This window comes from Taudactylus pleione, unplaced genomic scaffold (assembly GCF_031769625.1).
Source record: "Taudactylus pleione unplaced genomic scaffold, aTauple2 ptg000041l, whole genome shotgun sequence".
NCBI lineage: Eukaryota > Metazoa > Chordata > Amphibia > Anura > Myobatrachidae > Taudactylus > Taudactylus pleione.
This window is the reverse complement of record NW_028284443.1, coordinates 48859060-48887053: the sequence shown is the minus strand read 5'-3', so window position 1 is coordinate 48887053 and position 27994 is coordinate 48859060. Positions and strand designations below refer to the sequence as shown.

At 44.7% G+C, this 27994-nt stretch overlaps 1 protein-coding gene across 1 annotated transcript in view; it reads left to right on the top strand.

Moving 5' to 3' along the window:
* The window catches only part of TUBGCP3 (tubulin gamma complex component 3), a 277741-nt gene that overhangs the window by 75077 nt on the left and 174670 nt on the right, over nt 1-27994 (top strand). Inside the window, exon 4 of the mRNA XM_088456791.1 lies at nt 19544-19621. Within this exon, the coding sequence (XP_088312917.1) occupies nt 19544-19621 (78 nt within the window). The remainder of the gene's footprint in view (nt 1-19543; nt 19622-27994) is intronic.

The window sequence follows — 27994 nt, the reverse complement described above, 5'->3', positions numbered from 1 at the left end:
AAGGATGTCTTCTTTCTGCGAGAAGTAATGAATCCGGCAGATAACATCACGTGGACGGTCCGACGCCGGACCCTTCGGACGGAGGGCTCTATGGGCTCTATAGAATTCAGTGGAATCATTTGGGTCCAAGTTCAGGATTTCCCTGAAGATCTTATTAAAAACGTCTATCATGCTTGAAGGATGAATATCTTCTTGAAGGCCACGGATTGTAATATTATTTCTGCGGCCCCTATTGTCCAAATTATCTAGCCTATTTTGCAAGGCCCTCATGTCCAAGGACTGTTGCGTGATCGTCTCATGAAGCAGGGATAGTTGCGAGTGTACGTCGTCTCTGTCCTCTTCCATAGTGAGCACTCTGGAGCCTAGATGAGTGACATCGGCTTGTACTAGAGAAATCTGTGTTTGCAGAGTTTCGTGGAGCCGAGATTCGAGCTTTTGCATATCCTGCTTGGAAGGGAGTGACTTCACATGGAACAATATCTCAGTGATTTTGCCCCGTAGTTGAGCCATATGATCTTGAATATCGCCTGGAACAGGAGCAGCAGCTATGGGCTTTGAGGGACTGGAGATGGCACGTTGCGGCACTTCAGAGGGATCCGTACTGTGGGAAATGGACAAATAGGAGCGCAAATTCTGTTGGGAGGGACAATCTCGTGGATTTCGGGGAGTCTTACTCTGCGACCCTTTCCCCGTCTTGCCCATCCGAACAGTGGGTAGAAGTTAGATAGAAAGAGAGCATTGCGGATAAATTGAATGACGAGGATTACTTTCCCCTGTTAGTGGAACGGCATAGTGGACAGGGAGCGCCTACATGAGGCCCCGGACAAAATGGAGTTGAAGTCGCATTAAAGGCCAGCCAGTGGAGAGGACGAGAAGTATGTTCCTAAATGGATTAGTCTTGACTGCGACCAGGCTGTGGCAGAGAGCACAATAGAAGAACAGGCAGGTATAGAGCTGTAGTCTCTTCAGTCTGCCACAGGAGGGAGCTCCAAGCCAGTTAAAGTATTAGTTATTCAAGTACAGGACAGTCCAGAATTTTTTTTATGTCACCTATTTTAATAGTGGAGCAACTCTGAGAACCCTTCAGCAGCTGAATACTGTGCAGGGCAAACCTTAGTACTTGGTAGGGTATACAAAGCAGGTAGAATGAGACTGCAGGGGAGCTTGTTGTCACAAGCAGCAGGGGGGAGAGTCAGTGGGGTGTCCTCAACCAATGGAGTACCTGTATGGCAGTTTGAAGAGTAGTGTCGGCAGCAGAACCTGGAGCGCGCGTTCACACTGTTTTTAGTGTGTTTCTGTTTGAATGCGCTCTACACCCCAAGGTTTGCAGTATCCCCCAGATGGAGTAAGAGAAGATTTAATGGCGAGTACCAAAAATCATCCCTTTTCTGATTACATTTGGGAGGGACACTGCGCACCCATATGTTTTTAAGCTTTGTTTAGAACGAGTGTTCTTTGTTAGTCACACAAACTGGTCATTGGATAGATTTTCAATATAGAAGAATCTTCTGATTCTGTCAGTTTTCATACATTCAGGCAACCGGGCTATTTCAGTATAAACTCCGTAAAGGGTAAATCCATATGAAGTGGTCAAATTATGAATTCATGAATTTTCTGGTTGCTTGACCAGTTTTTTTTTTTTTTAAATTTAATTTTTTGTCAGTTATCTCCTGTATATGCCAATAGTTCAAAACCACTAATATTTTCTTTTTTACTTGTTTCCTTTTTGAAATGGTGGCAGACAGCGATTTTCGTGTTTCTAGGCATTTACACAAATGCAAATATCTCAGGCCTGGGATGTGGTAGAACCTTGGGACAAAAAACATTGGGCCTGATTCAGACCCACTCGCGAGCGGCTGTACGCTCGCAAGTGGGTCGATGGTCTGCACTGAGCATGCGCACGACGGAGGGAGCTCCGTCGTGCGCATGCGCCAGACACGACAAGCGAAGGACTTTCCTTCGCTCGTTGTGTCCGATCAAAGGGGGCGTGCTGTCAATGTTGATTGACAGCACGCCCCCTTTGGTGGGCGTGCCGGGGGCGTGCCTCCCTGACGGGGGCGTTCCAACGGGAACGCCTCCCGTCAGAAGCCGGCCCACTGACATCACTAGTGATGTCAGTGGGAGTGATTTTGGCTCTGATAGAGCCAAAATCACTCCGGAGCTTGCGGTTGAAAACCTCAACCGCAGGCTCCGGCTCGCAATTTCGATGGTCGCGATGGTCACGACCATCGCGGCCATCAAAATGCACGCTCGTATAGCCTGTGGGTGGTGACCCACAGCTATACGAACGTCCAGGAGGACGCTCCATGAAAAAGGAGCCCGGCCCTCATGCAGAGCGTGCGCTCTGCTCAGAGCTTACGGCTCTGAATGAGGGCCATTGTTCTTGGCAAAGTTTAGGCTACTTTTTTGGTTGCACTGATTACCTTATTTCACTTTAATTGTGAAAAACGGGCTTAAGTAGAACAAAATATTTGCGAAAAATATCTTTTCTGGGTGCCATTATTTCAGCTTGGAAAGAAATATCAGATTTCAGTTTGTGAGAGGTACATACAGTGGGTAAAATACGTTTTTTAACGCATCAAGATTTCTCTCAGTAAATATATTTGTAATGGGGCTATTGTAATGAAATTTTCACCAAATTTCAGCAACAACCCATGCAATCCACACATGCAAAGAAATCAAACCTTAGATGTCCATAAATTAAGTTATGTGTAATAATGTGAAATGACAAAGGGAAACAGTATTGAACACCTGAAGAAAAGGAGGGGCAAAAAGGCAAGGAAAGTCAAGACACTAGCTGAAATCTGTCAGTAATTAGAAAGCAATCCTTCCCCTTGTCAGTGCAAATTAATATAAGCTGGTTCAGTCCCAACTGATGGCATATAAAAAGGTATCGCATTACCAAGGTGTCACACAAACATTTCATGATGGGTAAAAACAAAGAGCTCTCTTAATACCTTTGCAACCTTATTGTTGCAAAATATACTGATGGCATTGGTTACAGACTGATTTCTAAACTTCTGAATGTTCAAGTGAGCACTGTAGGGACCATAATCCGGAAGTGGAAAGAACATTATTTCACCATAAACCGGCCACGACCAGGTGCTCCTCGCAAGATTTCTGACAGAGGAGTGAAAAGCGTTGTCCAAGAGCCAAAGACCACTTGTGGAGAGCTTTAGAAAGACCTGGAATTAGCAGGTACAATTCTTTCAAAGAAAACAATAAGTAATGCACTCAACCGCTGTGGCCTGTATGCACTCTCACCACGCAAGACTCCATTGCTGTAGAAAAAGCATGTTGAAACTCGTTTCAAGTTTGCTGTACAACATTCAACAAGCCTGTGAAATACTGGGAGAATATAGTCTGGTCAGATAAGACCAAAATTGAACTCTTTGGATGTCATAATACACACCATGTTTGGAGGAGAAATGGCACTGCACATCACCCCAAAAACACCACACCAACAGTGAAGTTAGGTGGTGGGAACATCATGGTGTGGGGCTGTTTTTCAGCATCCGGTACTGGCATACTTTATATCATTGAAGGAATGATAAATGGGAAAAATATACCGACACATTCTTGATAAAAATCTGCTGCCATCTACCAGGATGCTGAAGATGAAATGTGTGGACATTTCAGCAAGATGACGCTCCCAAACACACAGCCAAGGACACGCTCAATTTAGTTTGAGACAGAAAATAAAGCTGCTAGAATGGCCCAGCCAATCACCTTACTTGAATCCAATTGAAAATCTATGGGAAGAACTAAAGATCAGAGTTCATAGAAGAGGCCCACGGAACCTTCAAGATTTGAAGATTGTTTGTGTGGAAGAATGGGCCAAAATCACACCTGAGCAATGCATGCAACTAGTTTCTCCTTACAGGAGGCATCTTAAAGCTGGCATTACCAAGAAAGGCTTTTGTATGAAGTATCAAATACATTTCAGTAAGGGTGTTCAATACTTTTTCACTGTGTCATTTCACATTATTACACATAACTTAATTTATGGACATCTATGGTGTATGTACTAGTAGTTTGTTACCAAAAATGCTGAAGTCTGAGATTTCTCCTACTGTTTTTATTATATTTTGAAAATTACATAAATAGGGAAAATTTAATTTTTGTCAAGTCAAGGTCCATATGATTCTAAGCTATTGTGAATATTTCAAGTTTGAGACTGAAGTGGAACTAGTTATATATTCAATAATTTTCTAATAAGTCCAATCAGTCTGCATCTGTTTGTATCGCTAAAACGTCACTTACAATCCAAGGAGCAAAACTGAATGTCTAATACAAAGACCTGCTTGATATTATGGTTTGTGACATCACTACTTATAGATGTATGATGGGAGAGTGTGATCAATGCCCAGGAAAGCAAGCTTTACTTGAATTGATAGGTGAATTTGAATTTTTTATGTTTTGAGAAAACATTTGCTACAAGCAGTGGGTCACTGTTGAGAACTGAGATATTAACTTTTAATAAAAGCTAGAGATGAAACTTAGAGATTAAAACTTGTGAGACTCTTGCAGAGAATTTCGATGAGTTGAAAAAAACACCACTACATCTCTAAAGTTCAGTCTCAGTATCTGAAAGTTAACAAGGCAAGTCTAAGTAATTCTGAATGCCTAGTTTTAGCTGATTTTGCCAAACACTTTACATTTGTGATTCAAGACGAGATTCAATATCCTCACTGGGTAAACCATCAAGCAACAATCCATCCCTTCGTCTATTACTACCATTAAGAGGGCCAACCGAGGCACCAGAGTGTCTGCATTATTAGTAGGGATGAGCAGTTTGGATTCTGTGGAATCCGAACGGGATTGGTATGAAATACTGCTGGACGCATGTCATTAGACTCTTGTCGGGATTAGACAGTTGGGATGCCGATGGTCGGCATTTAGACCGTCTGTATCCCGACTGCATACCCTCCGAACATCGGGGATCCGAGTCCACCAGAGCTGCGACTCCAGTGTTGCCGGCTTACTCAGATGCCACTGCGAGGCATCCTCCTCATGTCGAATTCTCGCGAGAGTTCGGCTCTACATAAAGCTCTGAGACCAGGCAGGCATGGAACAAGGAGTTCCGTGCTGCATGCATGAAGATACAGATGCATGGATGGATCTCTGTCCGTGCATCTGTGTCTAATAAAAATGAACAAACCTGTGTAGAAAAAACAACTGCGTGACCCCTCCCTCAAAAGAGCAACCAGCGACGGGCTTTAAGTACCCCAGTGCTGGTTGTGCAAAATACGGGGGACAAACGACGTAGGGGTCCCCCGTTCTTAAGCACAACCAGCACTGGGCTAGTCAGAACCAGCCCTGGTTGCCAAAATACGCGGGACAAACTACGTAAGGGTTCCCCGTTTTCTGCACAACCAGCACTGGGCTCTGATCCGGTCCTGGTTCTGGAAATACAGGGGGAAAAAATGCGTAGGGTACCTCTGTATTATCCAGAACCAGCAGCAGACTTTTTCTAGCAGGGGGCTATTGCCACAGCCAGGGGAGCGCTTTCACCGGGCCCCCCATGGCGAAGCATTAACCCTGACCGCTAGTCAGCCCAGGCCAGGGATCCCTGGGGAGCTAGGGACCACCCCCCAATAAAGGGGTGGTCCTCTCCAGTGCACCCCAGGCCTAGGCTGATAGCCCGGGGCTATCCCCGCCACCCCTGGGCGGTGGGTGGCGGGTTGATAGTGTAGGTGTTGTGTAATAAAAGAAAAGTAAAAACATTGTCTTTACAGTAGAACTGCAGGTCCTAGCAAGCCCCCCCCGCATGTTGGTACTTGGAGAACCACAAGTAGCTCAGATGCGGCTTCTACCTTTGTAGAGCTGTAACTGAGCGTTCATTGGCTGAGAGAGGTCAACCCCACCCCTGGCTCTGGCATTAGCCCCCCGCTAGAAAAAGTCCAGTGCTGGTTCTGGATAATACAGGCTACGCATTTTTCCCCCTGTATTTCCAGAACCAGGACCCTTTGTCAGAGCCCAGTGCTGGTTGCTCAAAGTACTGGAGACCCCTACGTCGCTTGTCCCCCGTATTTTGCACAATCAGCCCTGGGTCAGTAAAGCCCGGGGCTGGATGCTCTTTTGGGGGAGGGGTCACGCCGTTGTTTGTGTGTTTTTTTTTTTTAACAGGTTTTCTTTTTTTACACACTGTAGCATGGATGGGTCTCGCTGATCCCGTCAGTGCATCTGTGTTTATTTTTTTTTACAGACCGATTCAGGCCCACTCGCGAGTGGCTGTCCGCTCGCAAGTGGGTCGATGGTCTGCACTGAGCATGCGTACGACGGAGGGAGCTCCGTCGTGCGCATGCGCCAGACGCGACGAGCGAAGGAAAGTCCTTCGCTCGTTGTGTCTGATCAAAGGAGGCGTGCTGTCGATGTTGATTGACAGCACGCCCCCTTTGGTGGGCGTGCCGGGGGCGTGCCTCCCTGACGCCTACCGTCAGAAGCCGGCCCACTGACATCACTAGTGATGTCAGTGGGAGTGATTTTGGCTCTGATAGAGCCAAAATCACTCCGGGCCTTGCGGTTGAAAACCTCAACCGGCTCCGGCTCGCAATTTCGATGGTCGCGATGGTCACGACCATCGCGGCCATCAAACTGCACGCTCGTATAGGCTGTGGGTGGTGACCCACAGCTATGCGAACGTCCAGGAGGACGCTCCATTTTTATGGAGGGCGGCCCTCATTCAGAGCGTGCGCTCTGCTCAGAGCGTACGGCTCTGAATGAGGGCCACAGATATCCCTGATCCGTGCAAGCATCTGTCTGCTATCCTACACGATCTAAAGATTGATAATCTTTAGATCATGCACGATAGATCTTGTGACACATCGTGCAGCTTTGCTGCACATCATGTCCTGGAATGCCGGGGAGAGTTCAAGGGAAATTGCTCACGATATCGCATTGTGAGCACATCGCGTAGTGTGTAGTCACCTTCAAAAGTGGCTATGCTGGCAAAGTGACTGTGTATAGGGAGCACACTGATGTATGCTGCGCTATAATCTGCTGATTAAAGCATCTAGACCAGGGATGGGGAACCTCAGGCCCAGGGGCCATATTAGGCCCTCGGAAACATTTGGTCTGGCCTCTGAGCTTTTTTATACTAGCCTCATCTGGCTAGCAGGGTGCCTAGAATGGCGCACACCAACTAGAATCTATGCAGCAGCGCCGCCTGAAGCGCCCTTTGGGCGCTTCAGACTGTCACACCACTCCCCTTACAGCTCCTGAGGATGCTCCAGGCATTGCTGTAATCCTCTGCGATTGTGGCCACGCCCCTGTGTGATATCACACCGAGGGGACGTGGCCTACACCGTGCCCGCAAATAATGTTGCATATATCAAAATGGCCCTCGGCAGAAAAAAAGATTACCCGCCCCCTGGTCTAGACTCACAAGTGGCTGTGTGTACAAAAAAAAAAAAAGTTAAAAGTTTAAAGAAAAAAACACCTTTTTTTTTGTTGTGCTGTACCCCACTGTGTATACAATCACCGTGACTCAATTGAGCAATTGTCCTCTGTGTGTAGAAGCATTGTGACTCCTTGGGCAATAGCCCTCTGCATATACAAGCACTGTGACTCCTTGGACCTTAACCCTCTGTGTGTCCATAACACACACGTACTGTGACTCAGTAGTGAGAGGCAATGTTTCATAGATGTGCTTTAGACTGCAGTGTCTGTCGCTTAGTAACCAGCCAGCTCACTGCAGCCTTTGGCCAATAATGGTGAAAACAACATTGTGAGGTGGTCTAAATTGACTGTAAATGACTTGAAATTAATGTTATTCGGGTTTATACTCTAGGAACAAAAAAAAGACCAAATTATGTGATTTTTAGTTTTTTTTTTTTTTTTTTGTACGTTTTTGTAAAATAATCCAAAACCAGTCACGGCAGGTTTGGCAAATCCAAAACCGGACGACGAATTCGATCCAAATTCAGCAAAAATGGTCCGGTGCACATCCCTAATTACACTGTACAACAAATTAATACTTTTAATTTGTTTCCTTTCTAAAAATAGTCCTACATTACTAATTTGAGGTCAAGAAAAACTAAAATGATTTCAGAATGTTTTTACTAGCTCTATTTTTTGAGCTACACTACTTGCACTATACTGTATGTACATTAGTAATATAGTCATAGTGAAAAGCTAATTTAAAATGTAATTTTTTGATTGAATTAAAACTTATTTATTTTCTATCAATCACACATAAGAACACGAAACGAAACAAACATACAGCATATGAAAGTACTGTCTAATATTCATGGGGGTGCTTTCTCTTTGCTTGTCGCTTGTACTCCTCTTCTGGGGCATCTCTTGTCACTGTTCAACAGTAGTGATTCACCTACACTGATATCTTTGTTCCATTGCTGAAATGTCTTGGTGGAATCGCTCACTCTTCTTGTCACTCAGTGCACCACAGTTATCTTGTGTGGGTAATCCCTTGAATCGCATATATTTGAATAGGGGAGGGGACAAATAACAGATTCATTTAATTGGGTCATTAGGCCCCGCCCCCTCTGCGCGGAACACAGATTGCTGGTAAGATTCTCTCCATTATGCCCACTTCACTAGGAATACCCTTACGTCGTCATAAATGGGCTATATCTCGGAACTCAGAGCTAACAGAGTTTTAAATGTCACATTCATTCCTTTGCATGCTGAAATCAATTAGAAGTAACCATTGTCACATCGGAAACATTTTCATTGTTGTGCGGTGTTATTAGTGATCACATGGACCACAACACTGTGGCTGTGCACACGTTCCAAACAAACCTGTTCAATTACATCAAAGCAACTGTCCCTGAAGTGGCAATGGTCCCTCAAGCCAGTACAAGAACAAGAAGAATTAAAAAAAAAAAAAAAAGATTATGTTCTAAATTGGGAAGGCACTTCTTCTCTTCCTCACATGGGAAGAATGTTTGTGATGGTATGGGTGGAACCACAAAGAGGGAGGCAACTAAAGCAAGCCTCCAAAGACCATAAAATAATCAAATATGAACACCAAATGACCTCTTCAACTTTTGCTCACAAAACAAAAGGAATCCTCTACTTTTCTGTTCCAAGTCAAGAGGTTCAAGCTCATGCTGAAGAACAGAGATTAAACAGCTGCCAACAGGTTCCTGGGACCCGGAGCTACCATCGATTTGATCTTTTGTCAGAGAGAAAGATTAAATGCTACTTAACTTCAACCTCTGTAGAGTATGAAGTCGTCCAAGTGAGCAAGTCTGTCCCTCTCACAATCCGGATTAAAGACTCAGTTGCCTGTGTGTTTGATGGACAGTGGTGGCTGGGGGAAGTGGATGACATCAGCGTGCAGAACAAGGACATTCACATGGTTTTCAATCATCCATCATGACCAAGGACCACATATCAAGAACTACAAGGACTCTACCTGGGTTCCTGTGAAAACTGAATGTAATGGAGCTGGCAACTTCAACTGGACGATCACACAATATTCAACCTAAACTCTGAGATTTCACAAATGTAATCACTTGTGAGTGCATAAAAAGAGATTGCTATTAAATATATTAATGTCCCATTATAAAATATTAAACCTGTAAGTTAAGGCATTTAGGCCCGTACTCCATTACAGGCGAAAAGCCGTTTTCGCCTGTTTTTTGGAGATTTTTTATCTCCAAATTCAATTCCAGGTGGTTTTCGCCTAAAGGGAAACTCAATGCATTGAAATGGGAGAAAATGTTTCTCAAATGAATAGCAGGAGATAAAAAGTGCAAAATATTTATTTTGGGGTGCAAACATGGGGAAATACTCAGAACCCTTGGGACACCCCCCCCTAAAGGACAAATCAGCCCCCCAAAAATACAACCTCATAACACCCCAAAAAACGCATATCATTTTTAGGGCAAAATTTTAAAAAGTGGGGGGACAAGTATAAAAACTAGCAAAATAGGGTTCTTGGGGTGCTGTAAGGAGGTGCCAAGTGTTTTTGGGATTGCAGGTGCATGTATGAGGGTGGTTTTTCACGTTTTTAAAAGTTCACTTTAGAGACCTGAAAATGGGTGCTAGCATATTTTTAAGTACCCCAAATTTGACTGGACTACTTATTTTCTCACACAAAACCTGCTTTATGCCAATCTACCCTATTTTCCCAAAGACGATAATAGCAAGCAATTAACACCACTTAGGTACTCTAAATAGTTCAATTAGGGCTATTAGTACACATAATGATTTCCAATGTCAGCCCAGCTTTTCCTGGGGTACAGATTGATTCCCCCAATTCCTTCTGCACTTTCCGCCGATTCTGCTTTCGCCGATTCCCGTATTTGCCTATTTCCAGATTGAATTAGGCGGAAAGCGGGGATGCACATGGAGAGATTCCGCATCTGAAACAGGCGAAGGAGGCGGAAAGTCGGACAGGCCAAACCTTTCCAATTTCCCGCCGCTAATTGAATACGGGCCTTAGTCCAGTATAGAAAACCTTTTTTTTTTTTTGGAGCCTGTAAAAAAAAAAATATATATTTCTATAACCTCATTCTGCCTTCTGTCTCAAACTTGAAATTTTCCAAGTAGCTTAGAATCATATGGACCTTGACTTGAGCATAAATATTTTTTTTTTTTGTATTTTACCAAGTCGAGATTTTTAGACCTAAAGTTGCTAAAATTTTGAGAAAACTAGTAATTTTCAAAATCTAATAAAAACAGTAGAACACAAATCTCAGACTTTAGATAACTGACAACATTTTTAATTTTGTTTTAAAAATGGTCAAGCAACCGGTGTTGGACCACATGGATTTGACTCTAAAAGTGTCTGCCAAATACCAGTGAAACAAAAATCCTCCATCTCATCTAAAGCTCAATGTTGAATAACTTGTAGTTAATTTTTAAATAAAAAGAAAATAAAAAAAACAAAGTGTGTAAAAGTGTTCGTTCCACAAACCTAATCGTTACTTAGGTTTGTGGACTGTATATTTATTTGTGAAATGTGTGTGTGTGTGTGTGTATGTATATATATATATATATATATATATATATATATGTATATATATATGTGTGTGTATGTGTGTATGTATATATATATATATATATTCCTTTATTTATATGGCGTCACAAGTGTTCCGCAGCTCCTCACATAGTACTTAAAAATTATTAAGAAACAAGTAACTTACAGTACATTACAGTGCAGGACAAGGACACGATTTATATACATTGCTGCAATAGCGATTAAAGCACTCACAATAAGCACCCGGGGGTTGGCAGTCGCGTGTTAGGTGCCCTTATGGGGAGTAAATAGTAGGATAAAATGTAGAGAGAGGCACATGAGGGAAGAGTTCCCTGCTTGTGAGAACTTACATTCTAAAGGGGAGGGGCAGACAGACAGGTATGACACAGAAGGGGAAGATAGGGAGGAAAGAGCATGAGGTTGGTTAGGATGAGTGCTGGAAGGCCTTGATAAAGTAGTGGGTCTTTAGAGCCTGTTTGAAGATTTGTAGAGAGGTGGAGAGTGTGACAGAGTGATATGTATATTCCAATAAAGCTCTGCCCCTTTTTAATTTGGTGCAAATTTATATTGTGATATTATAGTAGATACCTATTTAAATAAGGTCTTATTTGACAATTTGAATTTTGGTATAGCGGGCATGGTATAATAATGTTGGGACATATCAATAACAATATTATAATTGTAATTTTGTTTTTTAATGGTCAATCGACTTTACTTTACACTGTGTTGTGTTCCCAGAGGGGAGATTTAGTGATTCATTGATTGTGTTCTGCGCTTTAATGCACAGCTTGATGACATTATGTAGAAATTCTAGTGGAACTTTTATTGTTTATCTTTTTGCTGTGTAAATCTAATGGGCAATCTTTTCTCCAGACATAGGAAGGACATTTCTGCTATTAGTGGTGGTGTGTGTGTGTTTTTTTTTTTTTTTTTTTTATTTGATTTTAAACCATCAAACCCTTTTAGTATCCTTGATCATAGGAAACCTCTTGCAAGGAATAGATTTGTTTTATTTGATTTTTAACATTAAAGGTTAACTAAGATTTATTTTTAGGTTACGTTTGGTTTATTATGGAACTGATTTATTGAGTCCATTTTTTTATTTGTTTATTTTTTTACATACCAGGCCTTTTAGAAAGTATGTTTTTTGGTTGAAGATTAAAGATACTGTTGATTATAGATTGTGGCTAATATATTATGTACTTTGTTCAAAACGGTACCTGCTGAAAAAATTACAAATTTGTTCTGAACTTGGAACAGCTGTCATTTATGATCACTGCATTTGGTAATGTTACAATATTTGAAACATTTTAATAAAAGCTTGTGAAAGATTTCTCTGCAGATTGGTCGAATTGCAGATAAATCTGCAGGTGGGGGCAGAAACAGTTGTTCATACACACTAACCAACCATCGTTTCTATCAAAAGATATATCTGTTCAGAAGTAACCATACTCTGAGGTCGGGTGGTTGTCCGTACACACTAACAGATGTACAGATCTATTTGCTAGATATATAGTCATCGGCTGTGCAGCAGGGCCGACCAGATATAGCGTTCCCGCTAGGCTGTTTTAGCGGGGCGCGGCGCCCTGCCCTCCTTCTGGAAGGCAAAAAGCGCCCTGCCCTCCAGAAGGAGGGCAAAAAGCGCCCTGCCCTAACAGCCTGCGGGAGCCGTCTTCACCCGCGGGTCGGGCATCTATTCTCCCTGTCTGCAGGGCTTGGGGGCTGCCCGGCGTGTCCGTAAGTGCCGGGCACGCCCCCAAGAGTAACGAAAAGGGGACGCGTCTTATAGACATGCCCCCTTTTCGATGACCACGCCCCCTTCTCGGTCGCCCTCTCTAGCTCCGGCGCCCTGCCTCACGCCGGAGCTAGAGTGAACACTACAGATATGTCTGTAAACGATGTTGTTCAGACATATCTTCTGTACACATGGACAGATGCACTATGTTGTTCGTCGGCTGATTAAACAACATATCACATAGTTTGTACCCAACATTGGGGTGAAATTATATGAAGCTCAATTTGGCAAAATCAGTGTTTATTGCTGCATGATTTAACCACTTAACTGACTGGTCGTATGGGATGTGAACCCAGCCAGCTGTGTTTCAGCTGACAAGATGCGACCACACCGCCCCGCTGTGTTTTTGAAGAGGAAATTTGTTCTGCACATGTGCATAACAGATCTCCTCTGACTCGCCTGCGGACTTTGCAACTCTGACCGGTTTTGCTGGAAAAATTGTCAGTTAAATGGTTAAATCAGTGGATTGTTTAAATTCAAAATGCTAAAGAACCAAATTCTTAGTAGTCACTTATTGGAGAACTTGCAGTTTTCTTCGTACCTATAAAACTTGTATGAGCCTGTTGAGTAAACCTGGATTTGTTTTAAGGTTTAGGTGAAATTGCTGGACAAGAGCAGGTACCTTTTTTGTAGGCAGCCCTTGGTTTCAAGTAGTTATTTTATGTTGCTATATAGACATAACAAACATTTCTCCACCCCTGATTGTGAATTATGGATCGTTCTAAACAACGAATGAACCTTAATTATATTATTTTACTTGTCTTGTGATAAGCTGAATTTTTTCATATACATTATTAATACATTGCCAGTAAATCTACATACAGTACGCGTTCACAGGATCATTTTCTTTTTCTTATTACGGCTAATATTGTAAGTACAATAAAATGCATAACGATGGCGCTGATATGAGTTGTATATATAAGTCCAGAAAAAACACCAGTCACCACATATATAATAAGAATATAATAAGATCTTACTCTTCAAATGAAACATCTGTTTTCTGATCTACTGTTCATGATCTATAGTCAGTCCAGCACAAACACTCCAGCTTAATATTCAAGGGGTCTCCGAACATATCTTTAGCCATTTGGTGTGGTATTTGGCACGTAAAAAATATATATATTAAAAAAAAAGGAATCGCCATAATAGTGTAATCTCAAAAGGAAAAATCTAAAAAAATGTTCTTCAGGGTCCATAGGGATACACAGGGATACCATGGGGTAATGTGATTGGAGATCCAGGCACCAAACAGTTAAAACTTTCAGCTCCCAGGATGCCTCAGGTCCTCCTCCATATATACCACTCCCCCAGCCACAAGCCTTCAGTTGTTAGTTTGGTGTGGCAGGATTCAGACCTCCGTTTTGTAACGGGACTACTCAGGGAGTCCTAAGCTTTTATTTTATGTGTTATTTTATTTTGTACATTTTTTTATGTTGGCAATACTGAGCGTCTGAATTAAGACGCATGTACTGCGACTCCTTCTACCTCCGTCGGGCCGCAACACCAGTAACATGTCTTGTGATTGCGGCGTGTTTCGGCTGAGCTTGCCAGCAGCGATGCATGGACTCGGACTGCAACCGTACGTATGGGGATGTCAGGTAAGGTGATTCCTCGCCTACGGGGAATCGTGCGCTGCAGTCCTTTCTTCCAACGCCAGAGACGCAATGGAAGCCGTTGCAGTCAGGGCCTGGACCACCAGGGCCTTATGGTCTGACGCTGGGGATCGGCAGCAGACTTCTGCTGCCACATGGCCAGCGTACCCGGCGTTTGATGCAGCTTAGGGGGAGTTAAGCGCTCCCCCAGAAGCTCCTTCCTCGACCCAGATGCAGTCCCTTCAAGGATTTTGTACGTCTGGGTCGCTCCTCCTACCCGCCTCGTGTGATGAGACGCACACAGTCCACTATCGGTGCGCTGCTGTAGCTGTTGGTCTCGGGAGGTTTTGGGTCAGTCACCCTGTATACCTCTCCCATGGGTCTGGTATATAGTGCTCTATATCCTACCAAGCATTGTGTTTTGAGTAGTTGATTCAGAGCCCAGTGCAACTAAATTTGCATAATCATGGTATGTGACTGTTTGCTAGCTGCTGTGTTGATATTGCCTTTTATTTCTGTCAGTTATAACTATCACTGTTTTTCTCCTCATCCCTCTGTTGTAGATGTTGGGTTTTCCTTTATACTTCACATTTGTTATTTGTGAAGGTTGTCACATTAAATTGCATTGTAAAAAAGTAAAGGGAAGCAGGAGGGGGAGGCCCCTGTGCTGGTTTCATGTAAAGCCTGTTTGGCGGGCTTGTCCTCTCAGGAATTTATAAAGGATGGTTTGTGTGCTGTCTGTTATAAAGAACCACCTCACTAGTCCGGTATACCAGTCCTTGTATGGGGTATCCACAGCATGCTTGTTTTCACCTCCTATACATCCTTCCTAGATGGATGCTTCTGCCCACTCAAGTCAGAGTATGGCTCAGTCAGCTATGGCAAGCAGACCGGTAGTTATCCTTTTATCGGTCTGTCCAGCATATGGATTCAGAGGCATCATCATGGGAATAAGGGTTCTTCTCCAGGGTCTAGTGTGGGAGAGGAGGATAATCCGTCCACAGTTGATGTCACTTCTTTGGTGAGGGCGGTTAAATCAATCCTAGATATTCAGAATAATGAAGCAGCCCCTAGTAAGAAGGCTCTAGTGTTTAAACACTGGAAGGTGGCCAAAACGGAGTTCCCTAAAGCTAATCAAGCTTATGGAAGAGGCATGGGTTTACCTGGATAAACGTTTTTTATGTGAATAAAAGAATAACCTTGTTGTATCCTTTCCCAGCTTCTGAATGTACTAAGTGGGAAATGTTCCTACTGTGGATGCTCACTTGACGCACTTAGTCAGAAATGCTACCTTGTATATTCCGTCAGCATCTTCTCTTAAGGATTCTACATATAGGAAAATGGAAACCTGTCTTAAGGCAATATTTTCATCATCGGGAGCTGTTACTCGTCCAGCTATGCCTGGAGCCTGGGTTGCCAAAGCTGTTGAAGAATGGACGGGGCATTGGAAGACTCTCTACCAGATGCTACCAAAGAACAGATGATGTGTGTCTCCCACAAAGGGGAAGCGACCTCCTATTTGGGAGGAGCTGCAGTAGATGCTGGAATTATAGCTTTTAAAGCATCAGCAGCTTCAGTAGTGGCACGCAGGGTCCTTTGGTTAAAATCCTGGAAAGCTGATACAGGATCAAAGAAGACTCTGGAAACCTTACCTTTTTCTATGGAAATTTTTTTTTTTAAATAAGATAATCGCTACTCTGGCGGCTTCAAAGTCTGCAGGTTTGCCATTTACTGGTACAATAAAATCTAGGCAGTTTTTTTTTTTTTTCTTTTCGATCCTTTTCGTTCTCAGGGACGAGCAAAGGAACAATCATTTTCCTCCAAGCCGTCTAGTTTTAGCAGACGTCCATCTACTAAGCAGGTGACAAACCCTCCGTTTGATGGGGCAGGCATCCTCCTGGGGGATCCCAGGGTGGGAGGCCGACTTCTTCAGTTTGCGGATTATTGGCATCAATCAATAACAGATGCCTTGGTCCAGGAAGTGGCTTCTCAGGGGTATGCCATCACTTTCCGGAGGCATCCTCCCCAGAAGTATTTTTTAGCACAGATCCTCAATCAGGTGCGGTCAAGGCCTTGGACCTTCAGGAGGCCATTCACTCCCTGCTGCAGGCAGGGGTAATATCCCGGTTCCTGTGTTGCAACAAGGAAGAGGTTATTATTCCAATCTATTTTTTAGTTCAGAAACCAAATGGGTCTCATCGCCCTATTCTAAATCTAAAACCCTCAACAGATTTATCCATGTACCCGAGTTCCGTAAGGAAACTCTCCGGTCAATTATTTTGGCAATGAAGCTGGGGATTTTATGGTTTCCCTGGACATTTTGGATGTGTATCTGCATGTTCCTATTACGTCATCACACCAACAATTTCTACGGTTTACTGTCCTACAATAACATTACTAATTTCAGGCAACGCCCTTTGGCCGATCAACGGCCCCCGGGGTATCTACCAAGATAATGGCAGTCATAACGGCCTATCTCAGGGAATCAGAATACTACCTTATCTGGATGATCTGCTTATATTGGCACAAACTCCAGTTGTTTTACAACACCTTCTTCAACTGACCATAGCCTACTACAGAAGCATGGCTGGATCATCAATTGGAAGAAATTGCTCTCCCTCTCCCCACAGTAGATGATACATCTGGGAGCACTGCTGGATTCTCATGTACAAAGGGTATTTCTACCAGAGGACAAGCTTGCAGCCCTATCATTGCAAGTACACAGACTGCTATGTAAGCGAAAGGGTATTTATTCTATCAGTGTTGCAGGTCCTGGGATCAATGATATCCACCTTCGACATGGTGGGGTATGCTCAGGTCTCTGCAAAGATTGATTCTCTCCAGGTGGAACGGACAGTATCAGCTAATAAAGTCCCAGAGGATTCTTCTCACTCATGAGGTTTGTCTCTCCCTCCTGTGGTGGCTGAAAAAGGATCATCTGGACAAAGTGCGCCCATTCCGGATTCCAAATTGGGTGCTTCTCACCACGGACATCAGTCTTCGCGGGGGGGGGGGGGGGGGGGATTGGCAGTGACAAGTCATCACCTTTCAGGGAAGATGGACAAATCAGGAAAGTCATCTGCCAATAAACCATTCTGGAACTGTGAGCAGTATACAAAGCACTCATCATGGCACAGGACCTGCTCCAAGGCAAGTCGGTCCAGATCCAGTCCGACAACGCGACTACAGTGGCCCATCTCAATCATCAGGGACGTATGCAAAGTCATGCAGCCATGAAGGAAGTGACAAAGGTTCTGATTAGAACGTCATCTTCCGGCCATCTCAGCAATATTCATACCGGGAGTCCTCAATTGGGAAGTAGTCAGGAGATAGACGCCGGAGAGTGGTCTCTCCACCCGGGAGTGTTTCAGCTCTTGGTGAACAAATGGGGTCTACCAGACATAGACCTCATCGCATCACGTCGCAACCACAAGGTCCCCAGGTACGGGTCCAGGTTCAGAGACCCATCAGCAGCCTTTGTGGACACACTGGCAGTAAAATGGGACTTCAAGCTGGGGTATCTTTCTTCAATTTCCAACCTCCCAAGAGTTCTCAGAAAATTAAAGCAGGAAGGCGGAACAGTAATACTAGTGGCTCCGGCTTGGCCCAGAAGTCATTGGTTCACCGACATACAGAATGTATTCATGAACAGTCCATATCCTCTTCCTCTATGGAAGGATCTGTTAACGCAGCGTCCCTACCTGCATCCGGATTTACCTCGTCTAGCTTTGATGGAGTGGCTCTCGAATCTTCCATCTTAAGAGCCAAAGGTTTCTCCAGCTCTGTGACTCAAACGATGCTTGGAGCGCTGAAGCCTGCCTCTGCCCGCATCTATTACAGGGTTTGGCATTCTTTTGGTCAGTCGTGTTCCCACAGATTGTACGACCCTACTGTGTTTAGGGTTTCCCGGGTACTGGCTTTTCTCCAGGCTGGGTTAGACCTTGGTCTCCTCTGGCCACTATGAGAGAGTAGGTTTCTGCATTGTCATACTGGGTCCAGAGAGAGATTGCTTCATTACCAGATGTTAGAATTTGTTTTCAGGGAGTTTTGCGAGGTCAGTCTCCTTTATGTCCCCCCGGTAGCACCGTGGGTTATGTTTTTGGTTCTTAAGGGGCTACAAGCTCCCCCATATGAACCTCTGAACTCTGTAGATTTGAAATGGTTGACAGCGAAGACACTTTTTCTCCTTGCTATTTCTTCTGCATGCAGAGTCTCTGATTTGGCAGCGCTTTCTTGTCGCTCCGCATTTTTTATTTTTTACCAGGATAGAGCTGTTCTTCAACAAGGGAGGGTTACCTTCCTAAGGTAGTGTCCTGTTTTCATGTAAATGAAGAAATTGTACTTCCAGCTTTTCAGGCTGCAGACCTCTCGGTAGGTGAAGCCTCCCAGGATGTAGTTTGTGCTCTCTGTATCTATGTGGAGAGTAAAAACTCTGTTAGGAAATCGGATGCTCTTTTTGTATGTTATATGGTTTTCATAAACGAGGATGGCCAGCTAACAAGCAGACCTTGGCTCGATGGTTACATATGACTATCTCTCAGATGTACACACGGGCTGATCTCCCTGTCCCAAACACGGTGACCGCAAAAACAGGGGACACTGGTGGAATGACACTCCATACTTACTGTCTATGTGGATTTTGGTTGCCGGTACCCAGACCACACTACCCCTTACCAGTGGGGATAGGTGAAGTGGGACAGCCCAGCCGTGATCCTTGAAGGGAGGGTAACCATGATTAATTGGTGATATGCCTGTTTTTTATATATAAAATGTGAGTGTAATGTGGAAATACAGTTTATATTTTTCCTTTTGAGATTACACTATTGTGGCGATTCCTTTCTGCTTATATATTAAGTGCTAAATACCACCCCAGATGGCTAAAGATATGTTCTGAGACCTCTTGAATGTTAAGCTGGAGTGTTTATGATGCATGTTCAATCCAGCACAAACAGTGGATGAGAAAACAGATGCTTAATTTGAAGTGTAAGATTTTATTATATATGTTGTTACTGGTGTATGCAACTCATATCGGCGCCATCATTGTACATTTTTTTACACATGCACTTTATTGGAAGAATGGTGAAGGTTCCTTGTAATCACAGGCTGCTTTTTGTGGGTGACTGCGCAACGATTGTTATTTTATTGGCTAATATTGTAAAAAAATAAAAAAAAACCTATTGTAACTAATTTTACTCATTATTATAGGGAGTGGTGAAGAACAGATGGTCTATTCTCTACCTCTTGCTTAGCCTTAATGAAGATCCACGTAAGCAACCAAACAAGGTAAAGCAGTGTTGAGTATTTTTTTTTAAAGTGATGTATTGCTAAGTGATATCCATATACGCGTCTATATTACTATAAATGATGACGTCTGTTTGTTTGTCTGATTGCGATAACGCCACAACCATTGAACCGATTGATGCAGTATTCACCATTTTGTAGGTAATTTTCCAAGGTAGGTTTTACTCTAAGGATCATGACGATCAGGCGGCTATGGGTGGGGCTCCCCGGGGAGGGATCCTCTGCATTGCTCTCGGCAGCAAGTTTACATTATTTTCAGTCCTATGCTCCGAAGAGGAGCTTTTGCTGTGAGCAGTGAATGGAGACCAGAGCCTGTGGTAAGGAGGGTAGCGGCCCCCTACGGCGACCCATTACAAAAGCGCTGGTGTACCTGCTGTTCAGGGATCGGTGGAGTTCCCTGTCATTTGGGGAGGCTGCAGCACTGTCCTCAGTGATGAGAATACTAGAGGGCAGTCACTGAGAACAGAGGGGCTGGCTCAGTACAAGTCCCTAGAGGTGGTTCCTGTGCTGGTGGCGTGGCTCAGTACAAGGGTGCTGGTGTCCAAGTGGCAGAGATCACCAGAGTGCAGCCGGCTGCCTAGGGAAAGACAGATCACCGACTTCCACCCAAGTGGAGCCGGGTATTGCAGCGGGATCGATATGAAATACAGCTGGCGGTTCTAATCCCGACAGGTAAGTATTTTAGTATTAACCTAACCTCCCCCCCAGGTGCCTAAACATACCCTCCCCCCTTCCCCGCAGCCTAAACCTATGTCTCCTGGGGGGGTGCCTAACCCCCCTTACCCTAGCCTAACCCTCACGGGGAGGTGACTAACCCTAAGTCCCCCTTCCCCCCGGGGGCACCTAACCTAGCCCTCGGCATTTCTACGCCTGTCATTAGACTTTTGCTGGGATTAAACAGTCGGGATGGCGACTGTCGGCATTTAGACCATCTGCATCCCGACTGCATATCATTGCAGCTAGTAGTGTATATGGGATGCTCAGAATCTCTGCGCCGGCTTCCCGACCGCCGGAATCTCGAAGGTAAGTTGTGGAGTTGGAGGGAGGGTTAGGCACTAGTGGGGAGGGTTAGGGTAAGGCACTAAGGGGGGGAAGGTTATGTTTAGAGTGTGGGGAGGTTAGGTTCAGGCACTGCGGAGTGATAGGGTAGTTAAAGGGGGAGGGTTAGAATATTGACCGACAAGTGTCGGTGTTCTAACCCTGTCGGTATGCCGGCGTTGGGATTCCGACTGCCGGGATCCCGAGCGCCTGGTCATACATATGCTATAAAAACTAATAACTTAATGGTGTTTTTCAAAAAATTTTTTCCTTTGGTTGTACAATTAGAACAATTACTTAATGTGGATTAAAAACCCTCAGCCCTGACTTTGTTGAAATCTGCATTAAGTTAATGCGGGTAATAGTGCATAAAGCAAGCCTAGGTGAAAAGTAAGGCAAAGTCCTAACTTTAAGGCAAAAATGTTGGGACACAGGACCTCATTCAGAGTCTGTCGTAAGCGGCCGCTCGGTCGTACCCAGCGATGTTCGCAAAACAGCGCATGCGTAAGTTTCGCAATGCGCGTGCGCAAACTAGCTGTTGCGCTTGGAAATTTTTCTCTCCTTCAACATGGCCAGGTCGTTAGTTTGAATGCAGGCGTGTTTGACTATGCAAACAGTGTTTTATGGGAGTGCATAATTAACGAAGTAGTGTAATGGCACATTTGACATGGGAGGTTTTTACACTGACTTGATCGTAGCCCTTAAGAGAGGGTATTGTCAACCTTAAGCTCTACGACCAGCTCCGATGGTCTCGATTAATCCTTATATGCCCGGAGATGACGTGTATTGCTAACGAGAAAGGGGCGTGATTTTAGTCTTACGGCCGCATCCTCCCCTCGCTCGTCCAGCTAACGATCCCATCTTCACGGCACAGCTTGCGAGCGCTTCATTTGCATATCCGGACCCTTTTCCCTTACGACCGAGCGGCCGCAACGACCGACTCTGAATGAGGTCCACTGTGCAGGACCCTTTTAGACATCCTTCCCAATTAATAATTAATTGCAAGGGAAACTGGAAAATGCTACATGAAAATATTCGGCGAAATGTTAACTCGCAAGCTCATTGAATTGGTACCAAAGAGATTTAAGCGTCTATTTAACAATATATGGCGATAGTAAAGGTTGTTTTCTATTGCGAAAAGAATCTGGAAAACGAAACTGTGTGTGTATATGTATATATGTGTATGTATATGTGTATATATGTGTATATATATGTGTGTATGTATGTATATATATATATATATATATATATATATATATATATATATATTTATATTAGGGGTGTGCACCGGCCCCTTTTCGTGTTTTGGATCTGGATTGGTTTTGCCAAAACCACCCTTCTGTGTTTTGGGTTCTGGGTTTTGTGTTTTGGATCTGTATTTTTTTTTTAAAAACAGCTAAAATCACAGAATGTGTTGGTTTTTCTGCTCCTATGCTATTATTAACCTCAATAACCTTAATTTCCACTAATTTCCAGTCTATTCTGAACACCTCACACCTCACAATAGTGTTTTTATGTCCAAAAGGTTGCACCGAGGTAGCTGGATGACTATGATAAGCGACACGAGTGGGCGGCACAAACACGTGACCCATCTAGGAGTGACACAGCAGTGGCAGACAGGATGGCAGTTTGAAAAACTAGGCCCCAAACTGTACATAATGCAAAGAAAAAAAAGAGGTGCAAGATGGAATTGTCCTTGGGCCCTCCCACCCACCCTTTATGTTGTATAAACAGGACATGCACACTTTAACAAAGCAATCATTTTCAGCGCCAGGGTCTGCCACATGACTGTGGCTGAAATGATTGGTTCGTTTGGGCCCCCACAAAACAAGCTGGCAATTAATCTGTCCCTGCACAAACTGGCTCTACGGAGGCAAGATGTCGTCCTCATCCTCCTCATCCACCGATTCCTCACCCTCTTCAGTGTTGTGTACATCCTCATCCTCACAGAGTATTAACTCGTCCCCAATGGAATCCACCACCACAGGTCCCTCTGTACGTTCTGGAGGCTGGTCTCCCTGGAAGAGTTGATAATTCATTTTGATGAATATCATCTTCTCCACATTTTGTGGAAGCAACCTCCTAGGCCTTTCGCTGACAAGGTTCCCGGCTGCACTAAACACTCTCACGGAGTACACACTGGAGAGGGGGCAACTCAGGTAAAATAGAGCCAGTGTGTACAGGGGCCTCCAAATTGCCTCTTTTCCTGCCAGTACAGGTATGGACTGTCTGACATGCCTACTTGGATGCTGTCACCGATGTAATCCTCCACCATTCTGTCAATGGTGACAGTATCATATGTAGTGACAGTAGACATGTCAGAAATTGTTGCCAGGTCCTTCTGTCCGGACCAGATGTCCAAACTTGGTCCTGCCTGCCCTGCATCACCGCAAGCGGGTTGCTTAGGATAGCTAAGTTTTTTCCTGGCAGCCCCAGTTGTGGGAGAAAATGAAGAAGGAGCTGTTGACGTGTCATGTTCCGCTTCAGCTGACAGTGTGTTCACCAGCAGGTCTTTGCACCTCTGCAGGCTTGTGTCGGCCGGAAAGAGAGACACCACATAGGCTTTAAACCTAGGATCGAGCACGGTGGCCAAAATGTAGTGGTCTGATTTCAACAGATTGACCACCCTGGAATCCTGGCAAAGCGAATGAAGGGCTTCATCCACAAATCCCACATGCCGAGCGGAATCGCTCCGTCTTAGCTCCTCCTTCACTTTCTCCAGCTGCTTCTGCAAAAGCCTGATGAGGGGAATGACCTGACTCAAGCTGGCAGTGTCTGAACTGACTTCACATGTGGCAAGTTCGAAGGGCTGGAGAACCTTGCACAACACGGAAATCATTCTCCACTGCGCTTCAGTCAGGTGCATACCCCCTCCTTTGCCTATGTCATAGGTGGATGTATAGGCTTGTATGGCCTTTTGCTGCTCCTCCATCCTCTGAAGCATATAGAGGGTTGAGTTCCACCGCGTCACAACCTCTTGCTTCAGGTGATGGCGGGGCAGGTTCAAGAGTGTTTGCTGGCGCTCCAGTCTTCGGCACGCAGTCGCTGAATGGTGAAAGTGGCCAGAAATTTTTCGGGCCACCCAAAGCGTCTCCTGCACACCCCTGTCGCTTTTCAGAAAATTCTGCACCACCAAGTTTATTGTGTGAGCAAAACATGGGACGTGCTGGAATTTGCCCAGATGTAATGCCCGCACAATATTGGTGGCGTTGTCAGATACCACAAATCCCCAGGAGAGTCTAAGTGGGGTAAGCCACTGGGCGATGATTTCCCTCAGTTTCTCTAAGAGGTTGTCGGCGGTGTGCCTCTTACTGAAACCGGTGTTACACAGCGTAGCCTGCCTTGGAACGAGCTGGCGTTTCTGAGATGCTGCTACTGGTGACGCTGCTGCTGTTGCTGCGTAAAGTGATACATCTACCCAGTGGGCTGTCACAGTCATATAGTCCTTAGTCTGCCCTGTTTCACTTGTCCACATGTCCGTGGTTAAGTGGACATTGGGTACAACGGCATTTTTCAGGACACTGAGGACACTTTTTCTGACGTTTCTGTACAGTTTCGGTATCGCCTGCCTAGTGAAGTGGAATCTAGACGGGATTTGGAACCGGGGACACACTACCTCCATCAATTGTCTAAATCCCACTGCACTAATGGCGGATACCGGACGCACGTCTAACACCAACATAGCAGTCAAGGCCTCAGTTATACGTTTTGCTTCAGATGACTGCTGTCGTACTTCATCCTCCTCGCTAAGGACTGTTGGAGGGTCAATTGTTCAGTAAAAGTAGTGGTGTTCCTACTTCCTCTCTGGGATGATGAACGACTCCCAGCAGCAGCAACAGCAGCGACAGCAGAAGGCGTAGCAATGCAGGATCCTCCGGAGGAATCCCGGATAGGAGAGTCAGTCCTGCCAGTGACATGGCCTGCAGGACTACTTCTGATCCTGACTAAGGAGGAAATTGACGAGGAGGGAGTTGACGGTGTGGTTTGCAGGCGCTTGGATACAACAGGACAACGGGATTTAGGTGTCCCTGGACTGCTTACGGTCTTAGCCAAAGTTTCTGAACTGGACAGTAACTTTTTATGAACGCGCTCCAGGTGCCGTATAAGGGAGGATGTTCCTAGGTGGTTAACGTCCCTACCCCTACTTATTTCACCTTTACATATGGTACATATGGCAAGACAGTTGTTGTCCGGATTTGGATAGAAATATTGCCAGACCGAAGAGGTGGAATGTTTGGTCTTCTGCCCAGGCATGACCGTGATGGGCTTTTTCATCCCACGGACAACAACTGTCTCCCCCGGAGCCTGATTTAAACAAACCACATCACCATCAGAATCCTCCTCGCCAACTTCCTCCTCAGCGCCAGCTACACCAGTATCCTCATTCTGTTGTACTTCAACAGTGACATCTTCAATTTGCATATCAGCAAGTGGACTGTGGGTGCTCCTTTCAGCACTTGCAGGGGGCGTGCAAATGGTGGAAAGAGCCACCTCTTCCCGTCCAGTGCTGGGAAGGTCAGGCATCGCAACCACCACCACACTTGGACTCTCCTTGGGGATTTGTGATATCTTCTTAGAACGCACAGTTCTTCGCTGTGCTTTTGCCAGCTTAACTCTTTTGATTTTTTTAGTGGGAGGAGGGCTTCCATCATCATGTGAAGCTGAACCACTAGTCATGAACATAGGGAAAGACCTTAGCCGTTCCTTGCCACTCCGTGTCGTAAATGGCATATTGGCAAGTTTACGTTTCTCTTCAGATGATTTAAATGGTTTTTTCAAGGTCATTTTCCTGAACTTTGCCATTTGGGATTGTATGTGCCCTCTACTATGACATTGGGCATCGGCCTTGGCAGACGACGTTGATGGCATGTTATCGTCTATGTCATGACTAGTGGCAGCAGCTAAAGCACTAGGAGGAAGTGGTTCTTGATCTTTCTCTATTTTATTTTTATCGGAGACAGTTTGGTCCTCCATTTATGTTATATCGATTTGATATATACATGCGGCTAAGGCGCATACAAACACAGAAAATATTTTTTTATTTTTGCTGGAGAGTAGTGCTCTTTATGGGTTACAGCACCCTCTAAGAAATGAGCCAGCCAGCTCTTTACTTATGGGACACAGGCGCACGCTTGGCACTACTTTGTTGATGCACGTGCGGCTACTGCGCACACAATTCACAAACACAGAAAAAAAATATTTTTTTTAGCACTTGGGGGGAGCGCCCCTGACGGACAGAGCACCCCCTGGACAACACTACAGCACCCCTTTAGGACTGGGACACTGCACAGGACAGTCCAGCCAGCCCCTATGGACTTTGAACTAGTGGACACAGCCCCTATGGACAACAGCAGCACAGCACAGCACAACACTACTCTGCACTACACTACACTACACAGCCCAGCCAGCCCTAACTCCCACCCTCCCTCTTCACTGTCCACAGCCGAGTGAGAAAATGGCGCCGACGCGGGTACCTTATATAGGATCCAAAACCCGCGAGACCCGGAAGGCGGGATGATGACGTTTTGCCTCGATTTCAGATCCGAGTCAGGCGGGAGAAGTCGAGCCTGACTCTGATCGGCCTCGGATTGGGGGGGTTATATTACAACTTTTTTTTTTTTTTTTTATCTGAATCTTATGTGATGGACTTGGACAAAATAGTCTAATTTGGTGAAGTGAAATGAGAAAAATATAAATAAAAACTAATCTTTATAAATAAAATGATGAAAATTGGCATGTGCATATGTAATCACCCCCTTTGCTATGAAGCCCCTCAAAAGTTCTGGTGCAACCAATTACCTTCAGAAGTCACATCATTAGTGAATTGAAGTCCACCTGTGTGAAATTTAAGTGTCACATGTCAGTATAAACACACCTTTTCTGAAAGTCCCCAGAGGCTGCAATCAACACCACTAAAGAAGAGGCATCACACCATGAAGACCAAGAAGCTCTCCAAACAAGTCAGGGACAAAGTTGTTGAGAAGTACAATTCTGGGTTGGGTTATAATAAAAAAAAAATACCCAAATCTTTGATGATCGCCCGGGGCATCATCATCGAATGGAAAGAACATGGTACCACAACAAACCTGCCAAGAGAGGGCCGCCCACCAAAACTCAGTGACCGGGCAAGGAGGGCATTAATCAGAGAGGGAGCCAAAGGTAACCCAGACGGAGCTGCAGAGTTCCACAGCAGAGACTGTTGTATCTGCATGTGACCACAATAAGCCGTACACTCCATAGAGCTGGGCTTTATGGAAGAGTGGCCAGAAAAAATCCATTACTTAGTGATAACAATAAGAAGACACGATTTGAGTTTGCCAAAAGGCATGTGGGCGACTCCCAACATGTATGGAGGAAGGTGCTCTGGTCAGATGAGACTAAATTTGAACTTTTCGGCCACCAAGGAAAACGCTATGACTGGCACAAACCCAACACATCCTATCACCCCAAGAACACCATCCCCACAGTGAAACATGGTGGGGGCAGCATCATGCTGTGGGGATGATTTTCAGCAGCAGGGACTGGGAAACTGATTTTAGTCGAGGGAAAGATGGATGGTGCGAACTACAGGGATATTCTTGAGCAAAACCTGTTTCAGTCTGTTTGTGATTTGAGACTGGGACGGAGGTTCACCTTCCAGCAGGACAATGACCAGAAGCATACTGCTAAAGCAACACTCGAGTGGTTTAAGGGGAAACCTTTAAATGTGTTGGAATGGCCTAGTCAGAACCCAGATCTCAATCCAAATGAGAATCTGTGGTCAGACTTGAAGACTACTGTTCACAAGCGGAAACCATCCAACATGAAGGAGCTGGAGCAGTTTTGCCTTGAGGAATGGGCATAAATCCCAGGGGCAAGATGTGGCAAGCTCATAGAGACTTATCCAAAAGTGACTTGCAGCTGTAATTGCCGCAAAAGGTGTCTCGACAAAGCACTGACTTTAGGGGGGTGAATAGTTATGCACGCTGAAGTTCTCTGTTATGTTGTCCCCAATGTTGTTTGAGTCACAATGTAAAAAAACCGCACAACTGCACAGTTGTAGCGTGTTCTGTGAATGAAATGATGCACACCTTCAAACAATCCATTTTAATTCCAGGTTGTGAGACAACAAAACATGAAAAATGCAAAGGGGGGTGAATACTTTTACAAGGCACTGCATGGTTCGATAAGGCCAACAGCACACACTTATATAGTGATATTCAGACTGCACAGCACATAAAAAGTTAATCCAGAAAAAAGTGAGCCAGCACATCAATTTAAATAATGTCTTTATATCCAATGAAAAAAAATTACATCCATAACACAAGTTATTTGTTT